This window comes from Diadema antillarum, unplaced genomic scaffold, assembly GCF_040938485.1.
Source record: "Diadema antillarum isolate AM-2024a unplaced genomic scaffold, OU_Dant_1.0 seq00002424_RagTag, whole genome shotgun sequence".
Taxonomy (NCBI): Eukaryota; Metazoa; Echinodermata; class Echinoidea; order Diadematoida; family Diadematidae; genus Diadema; species Diadema antillarum.
Genome location: NW_027273034.1, coordinates 3,409 through 23,469, shown reverse-complemented (window position 1 = coordinate 23,469; position 20,061 = coordinate 3,409). Strand labels below are relative to the sequence as shown.

Here is a 20,061-nt window from a genome sequence, read left to right as displayed (position 1 = left end):
TAACGATGTGCAGAGACTGCTGCGTAATCTTATGACACCTCATTGCCAAGCTTCCTTCTCATACAAAATGAATAAATGGAGTTCATGAATAGTTACAGATTTGAGTATTAGGCATACAGTCAAAATATGTATGTATTGGCTCACATTTACACCTACACAGGCAATTCTGCTGGGACATTTTGTAGTATTGGTATATTCCTCAACTTGGAAACTGTGAATGATTGCATTTTGATGAGGGATAAATGGATACTACTGCAATGGCTTAGACATGCTCCTTTCTCATTTAAAGCTTTAACAGTTTAACTTCATCCATATTGTTTAATGGAATTTGTGCAATTCTGCACGAAAAAAAGGTAAATGCAACATTGAATGAGAAACACTGGTATGTCTTTGTGTATTGTTTTGTGCACTATATACAGAACCAGCCAAGCAGCCCAGCTCAGCTTGTTTACTATGAAAGAGCAGATCGTGAAGGACCAAAGGTGTCTAATTACTCTATCACCCTAATCGATGATGCAGAGAGTTTAAAGGTAATATGATTTACATACATCTTATTTTTCCATTATTTTGCAATGCTCAAAGATTTTTCAAACATGCTGTTTTCTGGTCACTGAAATAAAGTTTATTCAGCTATGAAGATTGACCTTGTGATGGAAATTGCCGCTTCACAAAAGTCCATCCGTAACGCTACAAAAACTTGAATAACTCTCTACTGAGGACTTCAATTTCAGTCAAACTTGGAGGGAAGAGTGGTTACACACATTTTACTAAACATGAAGGTCACCTCAAGGTCAAAGGTCACAGGCAGGGGTCAATGAACTTTAAAACGGCGTGTTTCGATTATGGCTCATAACTTTTGATCCTTATGTCCGTTTGTGACCAAACTTAGATGGTAGATGTCCCTAGGGGAGTTGAAGTTCATCACAAGGTCAAAGGTCACAGACATGGGTCAACAAACTTTTAGGGTCCAATGTTAACCCATTCCATACTAATTTGTGAAATCCCCATAGACTTAATACACAGGGCACCAGGTTCCAGTATGGAACGGGTAAAGTTTTTACGGCGCGTTTTGATTATATGGCTCATAACTTTTGATCCATGTGTCCATTTGTGACCAAACTTGGCTGGTAAATGTTCCTTGGGGAGTTGAAGGTCACCACATGGTCAAAGGTCATAGGCGGGCTCAATGAACTTCCGGGAGTTAGAAAGACATTAATTTCTTCTACGCGAATGGGCGAGACATATTTTGGCACTTGCCTTGTTTTTCTTTTTGTGCAGGTCTGACAAGTATAAGTTTAATCAAGACATATTCACACTTTGCATAAAAGTATCTTCATTTGTTCCACTGCAAAACTATGTTTAGGTAATTACCTTTCAGCTCTAGGCAAGCAGTGATTCTAATCAGGCCAGCAGAGTCACCAAGAAATTTTATCCAGAATAATAATATCAAATATATACAATCTGAGTAAGACTTCAAAGTAAAGGAAACTAGACACAACACATATCATAATCCACTTACATTTTTGCATTTTGGCCAAACATTCAGACTAATATGTAAATACATACCAATACTTTCTGTTGGTTCAAAACTCACAAAAGTGCAGACCAATGAACATGTTATGTAAAGAATGTTCGTTGTGGGTCATTTATGATGACTGTGCAAAATTTTTTGGATGTCAGTAGATGTTTATTCTTTAAACCTTCTTGTCCAGTTTGATGTGCAGAAATATTCAGAATGTGAAAGAGATGCCTTAAATGAATCTAAAATTTGAGAGGGTTGCTATATCTTGCATCTCAAAATGAAGATATGGTTGTTGTGCGATATTCAAAACAACCCCAAGGCATCAATTCAGTACATTCTAAGTCATGAGATCAAATTCAAATCATTCAAATATTACCACTGTAAGTGGCAACAAATGATAATATACCTCCTTGCTGTTATCATACACAGTATACTGTATGCAGAATGATCAAGGTCCCATCAAAACTGGACCTAAAGACGTACAAACTCTCAAGTTTCATGGTCTTTTTTTTAACTCACCTGAGCTGAAGGCTCAAGTGAGCTATTGTGATCGCTCGTCCGGCTCGTCCAGCTCGTCCGGCTGGTCCAGCTCGTCCGGCATCAGTCATGCGCCATGTGTAAATTCTTTACATTTTCATCTTCTTGAAAACCCCGTCACCAATTTCCACCAAACTTGGCAGGTGGCATGCCTAGGGGAATGGGATTTCAGTTTGTTCAAATGGGCACCATGCCCCACCTAGGGGTCCCCAGGGGGGCCTAACCCCTCGTAAATTAAGGAATTAAAAAAAAATCTTCTTCTCTAGAACCAGATATGATAGAGTTAAGTTAATACTATGAGCTAGTACATTACAGATGACTGTAGTTTCAAGCTTCTTCAATTTTCACCAAACTTGGTAGGTAGCATCCCTAGGGGTATAGGATCTCAATTCGTTCAAATGGGAACCATATCCAACCTGGGGGCCCCAGGCCCCCCCCCCCCCCCCATTAAGGAATCTTTTTAAAAATCTTCTCCAGAACTAGAAGTGATAGAGCTACAAAGTTAATACTATGATTTAAAGGGGAAGGCTAGTAACTGATCAGTGGGAATTAGTGGAAATGCTGGGAGACGATTGTTGCAATCCTTATGGGATTCATTCAAGAGTACATTATATTGTTGTGTGAAAATTATTTGCTTCAGAATGGTCTTATATACAAGTAATGTGCAGTTTAATGTTTCCAGGTTAGCATGCCTGGTCAGTGACGGGGCATTAAGCTGCACATTACTTGAATATGAGACCGTTCTGAAGCAAATAATTTTCACACAATAGATATATAATGTACTCTTAAATGAATCCCACAAGAATTGAAACAGTCATCCCCCAGCATTCGCACTGATTCCCACTGATCAGTTACTAGACTTCCCCTTTAATGCTTTGATGACTGCTGTTTCAGGGGTGTTCATGGTAGAATCAGGGGTGCCCCTGCCTTTATGGTTGGGGGGGGGGGGAAGGGGGGTCCAAATGGGTACCGATACTTAAAGGGATGGCTAGTAACCGATCAGTGGGAATCAGTGGAATGCTGGGGATGATTGTTCCAATCCTTGTGGGAGTCATTGAAGAGTACATTATATCTATTGTTGTGTGAACATTATTTGCTTCAGAATGGTCTCATATTCAAGTAATGTGCAGTTTAATGTTTCCAGGTTAGTGTGCTTGGTCAGTGAGGGGGCATTAATCTGCACATTACTTGAATATGAGACTGTTCTGAAGCAAATAATTTTCACACAATAGTAGATATATAAAATACTCTTAAATGAATCCACAAGGATTGGAACAATCATCCCTCAGCATTCCCACTGATTCCCACTGATCGGTTACTAGCCATCCCCTTTAAATTGTACATGTTCATCTTCTTCAAAGCCTGTTGATGGATTTTCACTAAACTTGGCAGGTAGCATGCCTAGGGTTTTAGGATCTCGATTTCTTCATCTGGGCAACATGCTCCCCTGGGGGCCCAAACTCTTCACGTTAAGGAATATTTACAAATCTTCTTCTCTAGAACCAGAAGTGATTATTGATAACACAAAGTTGATACCATGGGTTGGTACACTGCAGTTTTCAAGTTTGTTCATTGCAGATCCAGGGGTGCGAGGGAGGGGGGGGGGGGGGGGGGGAGGTTGCTGGGGAGGGAGGAGGGATCCAAATTTCGGCCTAAATTGTACATTTTCATCTTCTTCTTGAAAACAACATTAAGGATATTCACCAAACTTGGTAGGTAGCGTTCCTAGGGGATAGGATCTATATTTGCTCAAATGGGCACCATACTCCCTTGGGGGCCCAGGGGCCCAAACTTCCCAAATAAAGGAATAAAAATTAACAAATATTATTCTGTAGAAGTGATAGAGCTTTAAGTTTTTGTTTGTTTGTTTGTTTGTTTGTTTGTTTGTTTTTTCTAAACTGTGAGTAAAACTTTCAAACTTTCAACTTTCAAAACTTTCAAATGTGGGCCTAAATTGTACATTGTCATCTTCTTCTTGAAAACAACAGTAAGGATATTCACCAAACTTGGTAGGTAGCGTTCCTAGGGGGATAGGATCTATATTTGCTCAAATGGGCACCATACTCCCCTTGGGGGCCCAGGGGGCCCAAACTTCCCAAATAAAGGAATAAAAATTAACAAATATTATTCTGTAGAAGTGATAGAGCTTTAAGTTTTTGTTTGTTTGTTTGTTTGTTTGTTTGTTTTTTCTAAACTGTGAGTAAAACTTTCAAACTTTCAACTTTCAAAACTTTCAAATGTGGGCCTAAATTGTACATTGTCATCTTCTTCTTGTAAACAACAGTAAGGATATTCACCAAACTTGGTAGGTGGCATTCCTAGGGGGATAGGATCTATATTTGCTCAAATGGGCATCATACTCCCCTTGGGGCCCAGGGCGCCCAAACCTCCCAAATTAAGGAATAGAAATTAACAAATATCATTCTGCAGAAGTGATAGAGCTTTAAGTTTTTGTTTGTTTGTTTTTTCCAAACTGTATAGGAAAACTTTCCACATGCAGTTTGCTTGACAGGTATTTTTTACCAGTGTGATGGAATATGCAAATGGACACAATGCCCCCAGCTCTCAAAGCTACCCCCCCCCCCAAGTTTGCAATGTTCTGAGGTAAGAGTCTGCAAGAATGCATGGAAGGTGAACTTGCGATACTCAGGTGAGCGCGAGACCCCTGGGTCTCTTGTTTTTCACAGAACAGTAATATTTTTCACAACCACATATATGCAAACTAAACGAGGAGAAAATATAATTATAATACCCCATAACCCTCTTACAAACCTGCACACACACACACGCACATGCACAAATCAAATCATTTTGATGAAAATTAATGGCTTTCGTCTGTTGTTTTTTTTTGCATGAAATCAATGTAGCGTTGTTATAACCCAGCAGCAAGTTTTTTTAAATGTTTTTTTTAGTTTGTTTTTTAAAGACAAAGGAACAGCTGTAGATATGGAACTATTGACCAAGAGCATAATATGCGTAATATTTCTTTGTTCAAACCTACTGTTGGTAATTCTTAAATATTCGCAAGCTATACCAGCGTTGGCAACCTTTCATTAAGACCTTTGGTTACAACTTTGTTTTTGGATATCTTAGCTATTTAAAAACGGATTTTTATCAAAGAAACTTTGAATTCCTCTTAAAACGGTATGTTCTTTCATATTTCAAAAGTACTTTGTCATTATCTCGCCAAAAGAGAAAAAATAAATACACATCTAAAGCTCCATCTCAACCAAAACTATACCATCCCTTTAACCCTGCACGTAAACTTTCACTGCACACATGCCATGTGATCAGTTGCATGTGATGCTTTTGTGTTGGATTAAAAAAAAAAGAAAAGAAAAACTCTGTTTGTCATTTTATGTAATATTTGAAACAATACCTTGTAGAATTAATATGATTTTACCACAGTGAAAGGTAGAAGAAAAATTATATTCTTCAGTCTGAGTATCCTAGATGACTCTTACTGGTTATGCAGAATGAAGTATTCTTGTTATTTGTTATCTTTTGTTCACTCTTACCAATGCATGGAAAATGCATGAGTCACATAAAAAATTGTTTTTGCCCAGTTTGACCTCAGTGGTAAGAGGAGCCTGATAAAATCACTTGAAGTGATGTTTTCCATGCAGTGGGAAATATCTTAATGAAACCACATCCCTGAAATGTTTCCTGAATTTCACTGAAGAGAAGGGGAGGAAAGAAAATACAATTTCATGCAAAATCAAGCAAGCATTTAGAATATCGCATGTAACAATCCAAAAGAGGGTTACAGAAGGCACACCAAGAGAAATAATGCACACAAACACAACTACGTGTTCTGCTAAAATAATCTGTCACACTTCTTTCTGGTTACAGGATGTTACTAAAATTCTTGTAACCCACTGAGACTTGAGAGAGATGAGAGGGGCATTCTGTGTCTCCCTGACCAGTGTCTGTACACTGGACCAGTTCTATGGAGGAAAGGGGGCTTAACTGTCCCTTCCTGCTAAGGGCGTGGCACATCATGCCCTGAGTCTCCTTTGCGTAATTGCTGGCACCTGCCCTTGTCACTGATTATGAAGGGCTCTAGTCTCTTATAATGTGTTTATTAGACCTCCTGCTTGTACAACGTAAGAGCCAAAAAAGTTTTTTTGTTTTGTGACTTTTTAGAAGAAAAAGTAACGCAAGTATGCAACCACTGGCTAAATTTAGGCTAGTTTTGTCGATTAAGAAAAAGGGAAAGGTTAGACACACAGAAACTGAAAAACACAGAACAATAAGTAGCATATACTGAAATCCTTGCACCTAATATGAAATCCAAAACAAATAATGTTATCAACTTGACAAAGAAGACATTTTTTTTTCTTCTATTTTTTGCCATCAGTCTGGCACATTGTGACATCTTCGGACCATGATATTGACTTAATGCCAGATATGTGTTTTTCAGAATGGTATATTCAGTTTTAAGGGCATTAAGTACGTATCAATAATCCTCATGGAAAGTAATCTTCAAAGCTGTTGCTGTACCATCATTTAGTTTCTTATATATAACAGATTTATTTTTTTGATAGGATTTGAAATGACATCTGAGATATTACATTCACATATCTTTCTTTGTGTGTGTGTGTGCGCGCGCGCACATGTGTACTTGTTTGTCGAGCCCACCGGAGGTGAGGGGAGACTAAGGGATTGCCTGCGGCGTCTGTCCGTCTGTCGTCCGTCGTCCGTCCGTCCGTCGTCTGTCTGTAACGCTATAAAAACTTGAATAACTCTGTACTCTGGGCTTCAATTTGAATCAAACTTGGAGGGAAGAGTGGTCATACAAAGTTTTACCTTCTACCAAGTATGAAGGTCACCTCAAGGTTAAAGGTCGCAGGCAGGGGTCAATGAACTTTTAGGGCCCAATGTTAAGTTTTTAGGGCGCGTTTCAATTATGGCCCATAACTTTTGATCTGTAAGTCTATTTGTGACCAAACTGGGATGGTAGATGTACGTTGGGGAGTTAATGGTCACCACACGGTCAAAGGTCACAGACTGGGGTCAATGAACTTTTAGGGCCCAATGTTAAGTTTTTAGGGCACGTTTCTATTATGGGTCATAACTTTTTATCCATAAGTCCGTTTGTGACGAAATTTAGGTGGTAGATGTCCGTTGGGGAGTTGATGGTCACCACAAGGTCAAAGGTCACAGGCAGGGTTCAATGAACTTTTAGGGCCCAATGTTAAGTTTTTAGGGCGCATTTCTATTATGGACCATAACTTTTGATCTGTAAGTCTAATTGTGACCAAACTGGGATGGTAGATGTACCTTGGGGAGTTAATGGTCACCACAAGGTCAAAGGTCACAGACTGGGGTCAATGAACTTTTAGGGCCCAATGTTAAGTTTTTAGGGCACGTTTCTATTATGGGTCATAACTTTTTATCCATAAGTCCGTTTGTGACGAAATTTAGGTGGTAGATGTCCGTCGGGGAGTTGATGGTCACCACAAGGTCAAACGTCACAGGCAGCGGTCAATGAACTTTTAAGGCCCAATGTACAGTGCATTTGATTATGACTCCTAACTTTTGATCAATAGGTCCATTTGTGAACAAAATATATTTAAAAAAAGGTGTTGTACGTTTATGGGCGAGACACATTCCCGCACTTGCCTTGTTTTCTAGAGCATTAGCTGTATCTTACCAAAAGAAGATTCTCATTTAGTGATATGTGTGCACGTATGAATTAATATCACTTTCCATCAGAGTATGCTGAATTCACTTTCAAGTTCTTGCTGCGCCTTTTAGATTACATTCTAGAGATATCATGATATGCTGTAAACTGCTTCTCTGTTTGTATCCATGACAGAGAACCCTAGGAATGTCACTGGGAGTGAGGGGCATTGTGAAGAAGACACGGACACTGATTATGGTTGGTCAAACCAGAGTACACATAGATGAAGTAGAAGGCTTGGGGAACTTCATGGAGCTCGAGGTGAGTGCAAAGAAATATATTTGAGAAACATGGTGGATTCATCTTACTACACACTTCAAGGATTTAGACTGGTTAAATTACTTGTTTCAATTCGGCAAACTTAGTTACAATCACTGAATAGCTATAGCAGGCAGCTGACGTTAAGAGTGGAATTGATTTGTGACAATGCACCCATGTTCTTCAAATGGAGAGTCTCCATCGTGTGTGAAGTCTTCACAGAATGGTGATATTGGTCTCAATCTCACACTAAAAGTACATTTTTAAGGCCAGGCAATGATGTCATCACTTACAAATCTCCCTCTGGTTTGTTCATGTACCAACGGTGTAGGCAATATCTTTCTTTTAGTCATTAAGTCAGTAATTGCAAGCCCTTCTTCCCCTTGCAATTTGATTCCTTCTAAATTGTTTCCTGAATAGGATGATTTGAGAGATCATCTAAATTAATGCAACGCTGCATACTGGCACTGGTCCGATGGTCCCTGACCAGTAAAAATCACTGTTGGACCAGTAAGTTTTTCAGGAATGAACAAGGAAAACATGTGAAAAACTGTGTACCTTCTGGCCCGATAGACGGTCAGACTAGTAGAAAAAATGGGGTAGTGTGCAGCCCTGATTAATGTCTAAAAAGAAAATTTTGTGAAGATCTCTAGGTACATACTCGTAAATGGGAAACTTGTAAGGCGGGGAATCACCTCATGTAATTTTTATAACTGAATGATGTCACCATCCTAGTAAAGTTTTAAACCTAATAATTCCATTTCTTTTCCACCTTGTATCTATTTTTAATGTTTTCTGTATTATTCTGTTTGTATTATTGTTCTCTATTTATTTAAGTCAACCTGAAAATGGAGTGAATTTTTATTGTACAGGGATGTGTGAGTTGTAATAAATAACCCTTGTCTTTTATATTGAATGGTTGAGGTTAACTTTTGCGTCTGACCTGGTAGTATCTGCTAGGATGAATGTGTGACAAAGTGTTGTATTCGTTGTATCAAGTGTTGTATCAACATTCTGATTAATGAACTTGTCATGTACCAACAGGCAGCAGTGCAAATGCCATGACCTGCTTGCTAGTATAGGTTGGTGTATGGGTATCTGCACTGCTCTCAAATGCAGTGTGCTTCAGAGATTTACATTCATGCACCCCAGTTCATACTGAGTAAACTTTAGTGTATTGCATTATTTACAATGGAAATAAATGTCCAATTCATTGCTTGATTACAAAATCCCAAGAGTTGAAAATGTAACCATGCATTTTTAGTTGATAGTATGCACATAGCCCTAGTGTGGAACCAGCAATTGTCTAAAATTGCCTCTGTACACTATGAATGTTGAATCTAAATGCATGTAAGATATCTGAAAATCACTGAAGTTGTGTAGACGACAGTGCTGCAGAAAATACATTCTGATTTCATGTCATAACAGAGACTTCAGTGAAGATTTGTGAGAAGGTCAGTGGCAGACTCGTGAGGCTATGACATCACTATCCCATGTAATCTGCATGTTTGTTTCCTCCTTCTGATATCATTGTGTTTTTTTTTTGTAACAATTTTGAATGTAAAAATTCAATAATGTTCATATGTGAGGTCTGATTGTGATGAAAACTCCCCCATGCCATTCATAATTATGACTTTACTCCATTTATTGATGTCAACTTGCCGTGGTGTGAAATTTCACTGTAAACTTTGTGATGTTGGAATAAAGATTTTGAAACCATTGCTTTATAATTATCAGGTGGTGCTGAGAGATGGGCAGTCACAGGAAGAAGGGATGACCATTGCAGATGACCTGATGGACAAGCTGTCTATACACCAGTCTAACCTCATCTCTGGAGCTTACATGGACATGCTAGAGTTGTGACAGGTAGGTGAAATGGGAGTAGCAGTAAGATGATAGCACAGAGTGGTTGTAGCATGCTTGAGTTACAGCACTTTGCCGTCATGGTGAAAGCACTGTATCTTTTCCATGGCCTAGTTCAACAAAAAACAATCCATAATGCTAAAGATAATGGGTGCCTTTCAAAGATGCAGATAACAGAAGGTAATATACCAGTAGGCCCTACAGATAAAGATCTTAATAGCATCTGTAGATGTAGACAAAGAAGCTCGCAAGAGGTTGCAAACCTCTGACTAGCCCTGCTTATGTTTTGGTTTGTCAGTCAGAAGTGAAATGTGTGCTCGTTTGATTCTTAGTGTTAATGCTTCAAGCATTATCCACAAGTAAGAGACACCATGGCTGCTAAATACATGCAATTCTTTCCATTGTTGTCCCCTGAATTACAACATTCTTAACCTGTTGAAGACGAGTCCCAAGTAAACTTGGGCAAGCATCTATGGGAAATGTGTGTTGTAGCAAAATCAACCCGTCCTCAACAGGTTAACCTGTTGAAGACTAGTCCCAAGTACATGTATATTCACGCTGGTGTCTGTGGAAATGCATATTGTGGCAAAATCGGCCCATCCCCAATAGGTTAACACAGGCTTTGACCATCGAGCTAGTAGCACCATGCTATGCAGATATCATTTGCTTTGTATAGTCACACAGGAGTGGTGAAGTTATAGATAGGCAGAAGAAAATCTGGGAGATGAAGTTTATATGTAAGCTTTCAATAATACAACCTACACCTTTCAAAAGATGCATTCATCTCTACATTGTGCCAGAAAATTTGTGCTGCTATGAAAGTTGTTTTGAAAGGTCAATGGACAGGTTTTCAGTGTGTTTATTTGACCACTAAATGTAGAAACTTGGTACTTTCTATCAATCTTTTTTAAAAGGACGAGTCCACCTTTATATACATAAGGATCGAATGAATACAGCAATATTAGTAGAACACATCATAGAAAGTTTGAGGAAAATCAGACAATTCGTTCAAAAGTTATAAATTTTTAAAGTTTCTGCACAGTCACTCCTGGATGAGAAGACTACTGCAATGTATGATGTCACGTGCATAGAATGATTTAAGGAAAATACTATGTATAAACAAGAGAATTCCGCAAAATTTCATTTGTTGAAAAAAAGTATACTTTTCCCTGACTGGCTACTGACATATGTTAAGGGTAATAATCATTCCCCCTGCCTTCTGAAAGAGGCAAGTCAAGTGCACTATTATTATGCGAGAAAAGTGAAAATATGTTGAATTTTCTTTTTATTTTCCTTATATCGTTCTACGCACGTGATACGCATGCTGTAGTAGTCTTCTCATCCAGCAATGATGGCACTGAAACTTCAAAAATTCATAACTTTTGAATGGATTGTCCAATTTTCCTCAAACTTTCACTGATGTGTTCTACTGATATTGCTGCATTCTCTTCCTTATGTATATGAAGGTGGACTTGTCCTTTAAAGACTACATACATTATGATCACATATCTCTTTACACATATTGAGTCTTCATCAATATTTTTTTTCTACAAATCTGTTAATCAATCCATTTATTTATTTGCTCATCTGTCTATCTTCTTACATTTCAACATCTTGATGCCTTCTCTTTTCTCCATTCTCACCCCATCTTTTCCTCTCTAACATCTCCATTGACAGAATCAGTCACTCCATGACAAGTAAAATATTCACGTAGTCATGATACCAATCTTTTATTGAGATCATTTCTGTACATAAAAACATATCTTGATCTGTACTCTATTTTCAACTTTACAAACAGAATGACAACCAAAGTATTGGCATAGTTTTATACAAAACAGTCATGTTTGTACAAAAAGAAAGAAAAAAAAAGACAAAGTACAATACCACAAAGGGGTTGTATCGGGAAGCACATTGTAACCTATTCCACAATATCAATGTACACTGTATCACCTGTGGATGTTGAGAATACGTTAGTGATGAATGAATACAAACATATAACCATCATGGTGCAGGTAACAAAGGAAATAAAGAGAGACAGCATGAGAGAGAGAGAGAGAGGAAAGAGAAATTTGGCAGGATCATTTACTGCAATTATTGCTCGACAGTGACGTATCTGCATCACTTTTGACAAAACTCACTCATCATAGAGAGGATAAATGACACCTGATCACTTGCAATATGCGCCAGTGATTTCCTACACGTGTGCTTTTGAATTGGATGAAACTGTTATTCTGTGATGATTCAATGTATATGATTTACCTCAGTTTAGGCATATTCTGTCCTGTATGTGACATATATGAGAATGGCTTGCTTAGAAGTTACTCAAAACATGGTAGGGTTAATATGTACACTGCAGCCATGGACTGTACCTGCTAACATATTTTGGATGTATCCAAAGTCACGTACATATGTGTTGCGAACTTGAAACACACCAAAAAAAAAAAAATGAGGTCCAAGCAAGATCAAGAAAATAATAATTACACATCCAACTCACTTCTCACTTTATATGAAAAACAAAATTGTGAAACAAATATTCTGTACAGTTAATTATACAAACAAATTCTAGGAAGTACACAATAAGTAGATCCACAACTATGACCACTGACACAAAGTTTGCATGATGTATTCACAAAGCTACTTGTTTGACAAAGATGTGTGAAAATTCAAAGAGGAATACCTTTCTGGTGCAATGAAATACTTGAATGAAATTTGTATAACTAATTTTAAAAAGTTCACTCAGCAAAATCTGTTTAATGGCATGAATCTATCACTTGACAAGTGATTGTCAAATGATATACTGTGAAGTCACATCTTCAAATAAATAATTCTGCCTAATGAGCGCTTGTCCAGCATGACCAAGTGTACTTCAGCATGACGTTAGATTGCCTGCTTTTTTCCTATCTATTCTGACATCACCGGAGCCTGCATCCTTGTTGGTCCAACTATGACCGAGTGTGAATGCAAAAAAAGAGATAATAGAAATAATTATAATCACACTTCAGTATGGTGAGACTGTCTTTATGCCATGGCTGAGAGTAAGCCTTCGTCATCCCTCTTCTAATCTAGTCACAATATATGGGAAGCACAAAACACACTACAGATATGTACACTCACGGTGCATGCTGATGACACAAGAGAACAACACACTTTACAGCACTGAAAGCAAAAGCTTTGGGAATCTACAAAACAAGTAGGCTCACAACTAGCTGGATGGGAACTCTTGTAAACGTAATGAGACAACATCAGCTTCATACCTTTATTGGTCATTGACATTACATATGGAATTCTGTGTGCAAAGTTGACTGGAATATGCCAGAAACATTCAGAAAGAGAACAGGAGAAATCTCAAAGAGTAGATCTGTTTCCCATTAGCACAGTTTTAAGGCGAGTAAGACAAAAGCCTGCATGTTGTGTTTTGATTGCATTTTATGCATAAAAATTGATAGATATTAAAAATCACTTAAAAATTAAGAGAACTTCAATTGACCGAAAACAGACAACTGCATTACAAGCCAGCATTTCCTATTATCCATAATGGAACCACATGTGTGAATTTATTGTACCCCCACACAGAGTCACATACACACCGATCAATAAATCCCACTGTTACACAAAAATAAAAACTGAGGTACTCAAAAGTTTTGAATAGTTGGTGCTCTGAATGAGAAGTCAACTGACATGGAGTACAGAAAACCCATTACAATGCATTTCTACTGAATACTCAGGTGCACTTTACTTTCTGAATACAAAGAAGTTTCAAGAGATTATTGTGAATAAAACACTGTGAATACTTGAGTGTTGGCTGGATACAGCATACAAACTTACTTCCAAATCATCATGTAGAATGGACATTGGCATGTGACATTAGGAATCTAAACTTGAATAGCGATTGTAAAGTACATGTTGTATAACAAAATGAAAGGATATGTCTTGGTATTATTACCCTGTGATTAATGATAACATTTGTGATTACTCAAGTGATAATTGCATCCTTAGTATACCCCCCCCCCCTTCCAAAAAAAGAAAGAAAAGAAAGAAAAATAAAAGAAAAATAATAGCAGTCGTTTATGCCGCCAGCGGCTGGCCAAATCCAGAAATAGAAATTTCATTGAAATGCAGATATCCACTGACTGAAGGACAAGGAATCCTATTTTCATATGGTGAAGAAAACTCTTGTGTGGGTTTATTTACATGACCAAGAGTAGATTTATTCCATTAAGAACCCATTTAAACAAGCCTTCATCTCACACTTAACAAGTGCTGCAAAGCCAGTAGGTGAATACATTACTGGGGGTGCCTATAACAGACACATTCACACGGTTTGTATATTACCACCAGACTAGATGCTACAGTGAAGCAAGTCATATAGCATCTAGCCTCTGAATTCTATACACACTGAATACAAGTATTGTCTGGTTTTTATCTGACAATGCATAGCATTAACATCATGGGCAACAGCAAATTAGAACAAGGAAATCTTGGAAAGTAAAGCTAAGCATTTTCTCCATCCCTCAGTCCTTGTAAATTTGGGTGTACACGGAAGTCATCACACTGCTGATTGTATTTTAGCCATCGTCATCCAATAGATAACAAAACAAAACACACCAAAACAGATCATCAACTTCAAAGCCATTTTGATGAAGTTGAAATGACTCACATTACCTCTCTTTTTTTGACCATGCAGAATACTGTGACAAATATTTACATTTAATCTCATCGATCCCTTTTCCAGCTCCGTAGGGAGAAATCATTGGTACCAGTCTTGCCAGCTGTTGTACCACTCTTTCTTCTACTCCTGTGCAATTGCTTCTATCAAGTGCTCTACTGCAAGATGGCATCGCAAATATTTCTATCCTCTATACACACATAATCCTTGAACTGATTTGGTTCTGAAATAAGTTATTGCTAATTGAATTGATTGAATTTACACTAAAAAGTTTGTACATCTTGTCTACATAAAAGGACTTGCATATCCACACCAAAAAAAAAAAAAAAAAAAAAAAAAAAATACAGATAAAAAAAGAATAGAGGAAATATGGAAACAGGATTATTAACAATTTTAGGACTAAGTACTTGACATTGTAATATGCGCACATGTGTACAGAGTACATTGAAAGAAGAGGGAAATCACAAAAGAGGGGAAACCTATGGTTCGTATCAAATGCTTAAAAGCCTGTATACACAAGTACTTTCATAATTATTGGAGTGACCACACTGGTGTTTACCTCTAAACTTAATAATTTTTCTCAAGTCATACACATGTCTATCCTCTCCTCTCCCTTGCTGCAGGAGTAGTGACATCACATTTTTATCTACAGGACTCTTCAATGTCACTATCATATTTTCAAGTCAAAAATGTACATTCAGTTAATTTGGTCTCTTGCACTGGAAAAAAATGCCACTGTTGCAGCCACTACTCTCACTTCATCAAAAATTATCTTTTTTTTCCCCCACTTTAACTTGGAACTTACTTGTGGTACAAACTTTGTTCACCATTAGATATTTTGTTAATGATGACAGAAAGTCCAGCGTCTTGGAGCAATGTGTTGGTTCAAGTGTTATAGTCACAAGACTGGGGCTCCCTAAAACTGCATTACTCAAGGAAGAGGTCACACAGAGTACTGTGTATTTTGACCAGATGTCGGCTCAGGAGAGGATATTAATGCACACTGCTCTGTACATTCTTTCCCATTGTGTAGAATGGTTAAAATATCAGTAGTGAATAGATAGGTAGATGAATGGTAGATGTATTACCATTAAGGCAAATATAGGTAAACACTGTTATAACCAGGTCATTACACCATTTAAACTGCTTTTTACAAAGCATTTTGTTTCTAGCTGTATTTTTTTTTCTTTCCTTTCATGTGCTTTAAAATGTTACAGGTAATACTGGGAGTCTGTCATATCTGCACTTCGTGTAATTGGATGAATGTGAATGGTTACAGTATATACTCTTACTGTACTTTACCAAGGTAGAGTACTCTACTTGCACACCTTTACACCTTTAGTTTTATGTCATGAATTGCTCAGCATTTGTTTTGGCATTCCAGTATCGTATGGTTTAGATGTCACTGGTTGTAGCATACAATTGTATTCCCACACTGTGGCTGGTCATTTTAGTGGTAGAATCTCTATCTATCATACTGCTGAAAAACAAGTCATAATATTTTCATGTTTATTTAATTTTTTTTCTAAGTGAGATAGAGGTAAGAGAATGAGATGGTTTTACGAGTATCCATTCATCATTCCCATGACTGAACTGTGTTCCTTTGCCCGCAGTCGGAGAGCGGCGATGCTGTTAGTACGTCTGTCAACGCCCCCTACCCCTTCCACAGCCGAGTGCATTTCTGTGTACTGACCATTGTAAGCATTGAGCCCACCCACCCCAGATGGCGACATGAAATTAGAGCCAGGGCTGCTCGCTGAGCCAGCAACTGTAGAGGGCGGCATACTGGACGGCATTGATGTCATGGAACTCATCTGACTCATGGTGTTCATGACCGAGGCAGCAGCGCTGTTCATATGCTGGTTGGACACACCCATGAATGAAGGGAGTGAGGACTGTGGTGCCATGCAGGAGTTGATGGGGGCTTGTCCGGGCATCTGTGGTTGCTGGGCAACAGGAGACATGGAGGATGCGAGGGGGGATGCCATGTTTGCTGTGGCCCACGGTGAGCTTTGATGGAGCTGAAGAGAAGCAAGTTAATCAAAAAGGAAAATTATGGTTAATAACAAGCTCCTTTAAGATACAAATATCAAAATTAATGTAGTCATTATCACATTCTTTGATTCTATCAGATACTTTGGGCCTGAATGGGGTCAAAAGTGAGCTCCACATGCCGTGATTTGTTTCTTGCTTTTGTACTAATTTTGGAGTTCAAGTCACATGGAGGGTGGTTGAATGAATGTCATTCTTATGATGCTCATTACTTACATGTATGTTCCTCATTAGTAAAAGTACTCAGCTATGACTGCAAATTAACTATGTACAATGAGATCTTGGCAAGACCTGAATTGAATGAAATGTATTCAGCATTGCACATTAGAAGTTTGATATTACATACTTGGAGTAAGTGTGAAGCAGTGATTGATAACTTTGTCATCCCAAAGATGTACTCGAATTCAAAGCTGATGTAAAGTGTATATTGTAATTTAAGTAAAATGTTACTTTTTGGAAAACTAACTCTCTTGTCAAGGAAAACTCTTATTTCCATTGTCTGTTTTCCTCGGTCATGAGCATAAACTCACTTTCCATTACATTCACAATAAATACATGGATTTCAAAATGTCTAGGGGTCTAGCCATAGACAAAGCCAGTTCAGTTCAACCCTCATTTGTAAAGAGTGTATTGTGAGGGAATGTCTCATGTGTTTGGAGATATCAGGGCCTCGTTGCATAAAAGTTATTATTGTCGTAACTTTGCCATCCAATGGTAACTACCATGGAATTCTTGATTTTGATTGGCTGTTGAATATTGTTACCATTGTAGTTACCATTGGATGGCAAAGTTACCACAATAGTAACTTTTATGCAAGGGGGCACTGATCTTTCTGATTATGGTCACTATCCCAAAAGTATGAGAACTGCTTCATTCCTCTAATTCTCTGTGAATTTCTGCCCAACACCATTTGAAGGCAGCTGGTGATATGAAGATATTATGAATCATATACCACCTCAAATTCCTAATTCAGAAAGCAGTTAAAAATTGTACAGAGCACTCCCATTATAACAAACACATTTGTAACAAAATTCTGGTTACAATGAAGTGAAAATTCAGGCCGCAACATTATCCGCTCTATGCTTTTTATTGTTTATTTGTTCGGTATAACAAAATTTTGATATGACGAAAGATAACTGCCGGTCCCGAGGACTTTGTTTTAACGGGAGCCCACTGTATATACAATTACTCAACGCAGACGTCATTGTCAGAGCATTGTCACAATATGATCCAGAGACATCTTTCCAATAGCGTTTCTAAATGAGGGCAATAATACTTTTCTGGTAGAGCAGTATACTGTATCATGACATGAACAATCACTGCCAACCAGTGGAACATGCACAGTGAATTTATATTTCACACAGTCAGCAGGCACATGTGTATCATAGAACATGAAACATATCTTCTAGAATAGAAGTCAGTGGTATGGGATATGTGGATTAATGATATGATGTAACACAGAAGACAGTGCGATATGATGAAAAGCAAAAACATGGACATGCAGCTGTAGTATACATGTATTGTGAAAGGAGTGCCATGCAGATGCTCTTTGATAAATAGCATTAGAGCTTGGCATGAAGATGAAGAGTTGCCTGTATGAACTCAAAGAAAAGTTCCCTCCTCCAAGGATATGCAGTGGTGAGAAATGTGGTCTATTTTGGCAATCAAATAAGTGCATTTGGAAAGCAAAAAATAAAAACAAAAACAGCATTATGTATGATGATCAGTTGTGTGCACCATGTTGAGCAGCAGCCAAAAGTTTCAGATTACAAGATTGAAGGTGTGAGGAAAGTGAAAGAGGGAGGGAAAGTAAAAAGAGGAAGAAAAGATAAGAAGTAAGAAGGAAAGATTAAATCATTGAAGAATGAGAGGTTGGAAAACAACAGGAAGAATTTATAAATGTCAGGAGATGAAACAAGATCTAGAGTGAAGATGAGAAAATACAGGAGAAAGATAGAAACTTAGATTGAACGAGATGCGAGTGGAATGAGATTGAAGGAGACTTGGAAGCGATGTGGCATGTCATTTACCATGGAGGGGTGTGTATCTTGGGATTCAGTGGTACTCGTGCCAGGCGTTCCTGCGACTGAACCAGACGGGTGACAGCCTAGCTTTCTCGAGTCGAACTCCCGTCGGAGGTTCTGCAAATTTCGACAGATCCGGAGCATAGCGCCCTCTACGGGAGCTGGCGGCTGGTGCGTGTCACCCAACACATGGAATCCAGGAGAATTGACCTGTTTGTTCAGTTTAGGTGGGTTGGTAGCAAGTTAATTTGCGGTTCTGCTAATTAGTTTGCATTTGTTTGTGCAAGTCTGTTATTTTGGTGGGTTTTCAAAACCTTTCCTCCTCTACAAGCACCTAGAAATGCATTGAAATTCCACGATATTCTGACAAAATTTATATTACATACTACAACTATTTCATCGTAGAGGGAGAAACTCATTGAAAAGTAGTGTGATGACTAGACACGACAGAAGGTATAAGAGCTTCACATTGATGCTAAGTACACGAAACAAAATCTACGCGAACTACGCTAGTAGATACACACACTATTACTGATGGAAGTGGTCAGATTTCACACTATTCAAGTTTAGATGTTATGGTGGTATCACATCAAAAACGATCATGCAAGCAAATATGAGTACAGCTTGAGAGAGATTAACATATTTAGCGCATGCTTGGTATAAAAGTTTTATACATCAAATACAAATACTGTACCGGTAATAAGGTTACTTCACACATGAACAGCACAACCTTTTTCTTTGCAAAAAAATCATAAATAGGAGTATTTTAGGGTTCTAGCTGGAAGATACAGTAAGATGTAGGCATACAAGCGACAGTATGTTTGCTGTGTAGGTGTGTGTGTGTCTGTGTTTGCTACGTTCAAAAGCAGTGCTGCATGTACGATATAGGGTGTGGTCGAACACGGGGGTGGGGAAGCGAGGCTATTACCCACCTGTGAGTATGCGTCCGGGCGGGGTGCTATGGGCATCTCGTAACCAGATCCTGGTCCTAGTCCTCTCATGTTCTGGAATTGCTGAAACCTTTCCCGCTTCCTCCATTTAGCGCGCCTGTTCTGGAACCATACCTGGATCAAGAACAAACAGGAGAAAACTAAGAGTAAGACAAGACAGTCCTGTTCATGACAATTTCAGTCATTCAACATTACAAATATTGTCAATGGACACACAGACATACACCGTAACAAAGTGTATACTAAAGACACAACATACATTTCACAAAGTCCCGTCATTCAAATGACTATAAAAGGATCATACATTCATCCTACAGAGATCAACTCTGTTTACTGAAATCTCAGACCATCGTTACTTCGTACGCAAGTATTGTTCTGCAAAAAAAAAAAAAAAGATTCTCTTGCTGCTGCACATGAAATCCACGTGTTCCTAAGAGTTTGATACACCCTCTCTTATAAGCAGTATTTGGATGGAGAGTTCACAATCTAGGCAAGGAGGCCCC

At 38.3% G+C, this 20,061-nt stretch overlaps 2 protein-coding genes across 2 annotated transcripts; one reads left to right on the top strand and one right to left on the bottom strand.

Moving 5' to 3' along the window:
* Window positions 1–419: 419 nt before the first annotated feature.
* On the top strand, window positions 420–16,558 carry LOC139714781 (uncharacterized; the record flags this gene model as incomplete). The annotated part of the gene is made up of 4 exons (XM_071626436.1): window positions 420–530; window positions 7,881–8,006; window positions 9,741–9,869; window positions 16,146–16,558. Coding segments are annotated over 3 exons (363 nt in total), but the record flags the coding sequence as incomplete, so codon positions are not given.
* LOC139714779 (uncharacterized) lies at window positions 16,092–19,672 on the bottom strand (the record flags this gene model as incomplete). Its single annotated transcript, XM_071626435.1, has 3 exons — window positions 16,092–16,553; window positions 18,615–18,818; window positions 19,541–19,672. Coding segments are annotated over 3 exons (798 nt in total), but the record flags the coding sequence as incomplete, so codon positions are not given.
* Window positions 19,673–20,061: the final 389 nt, after the last annotated feature.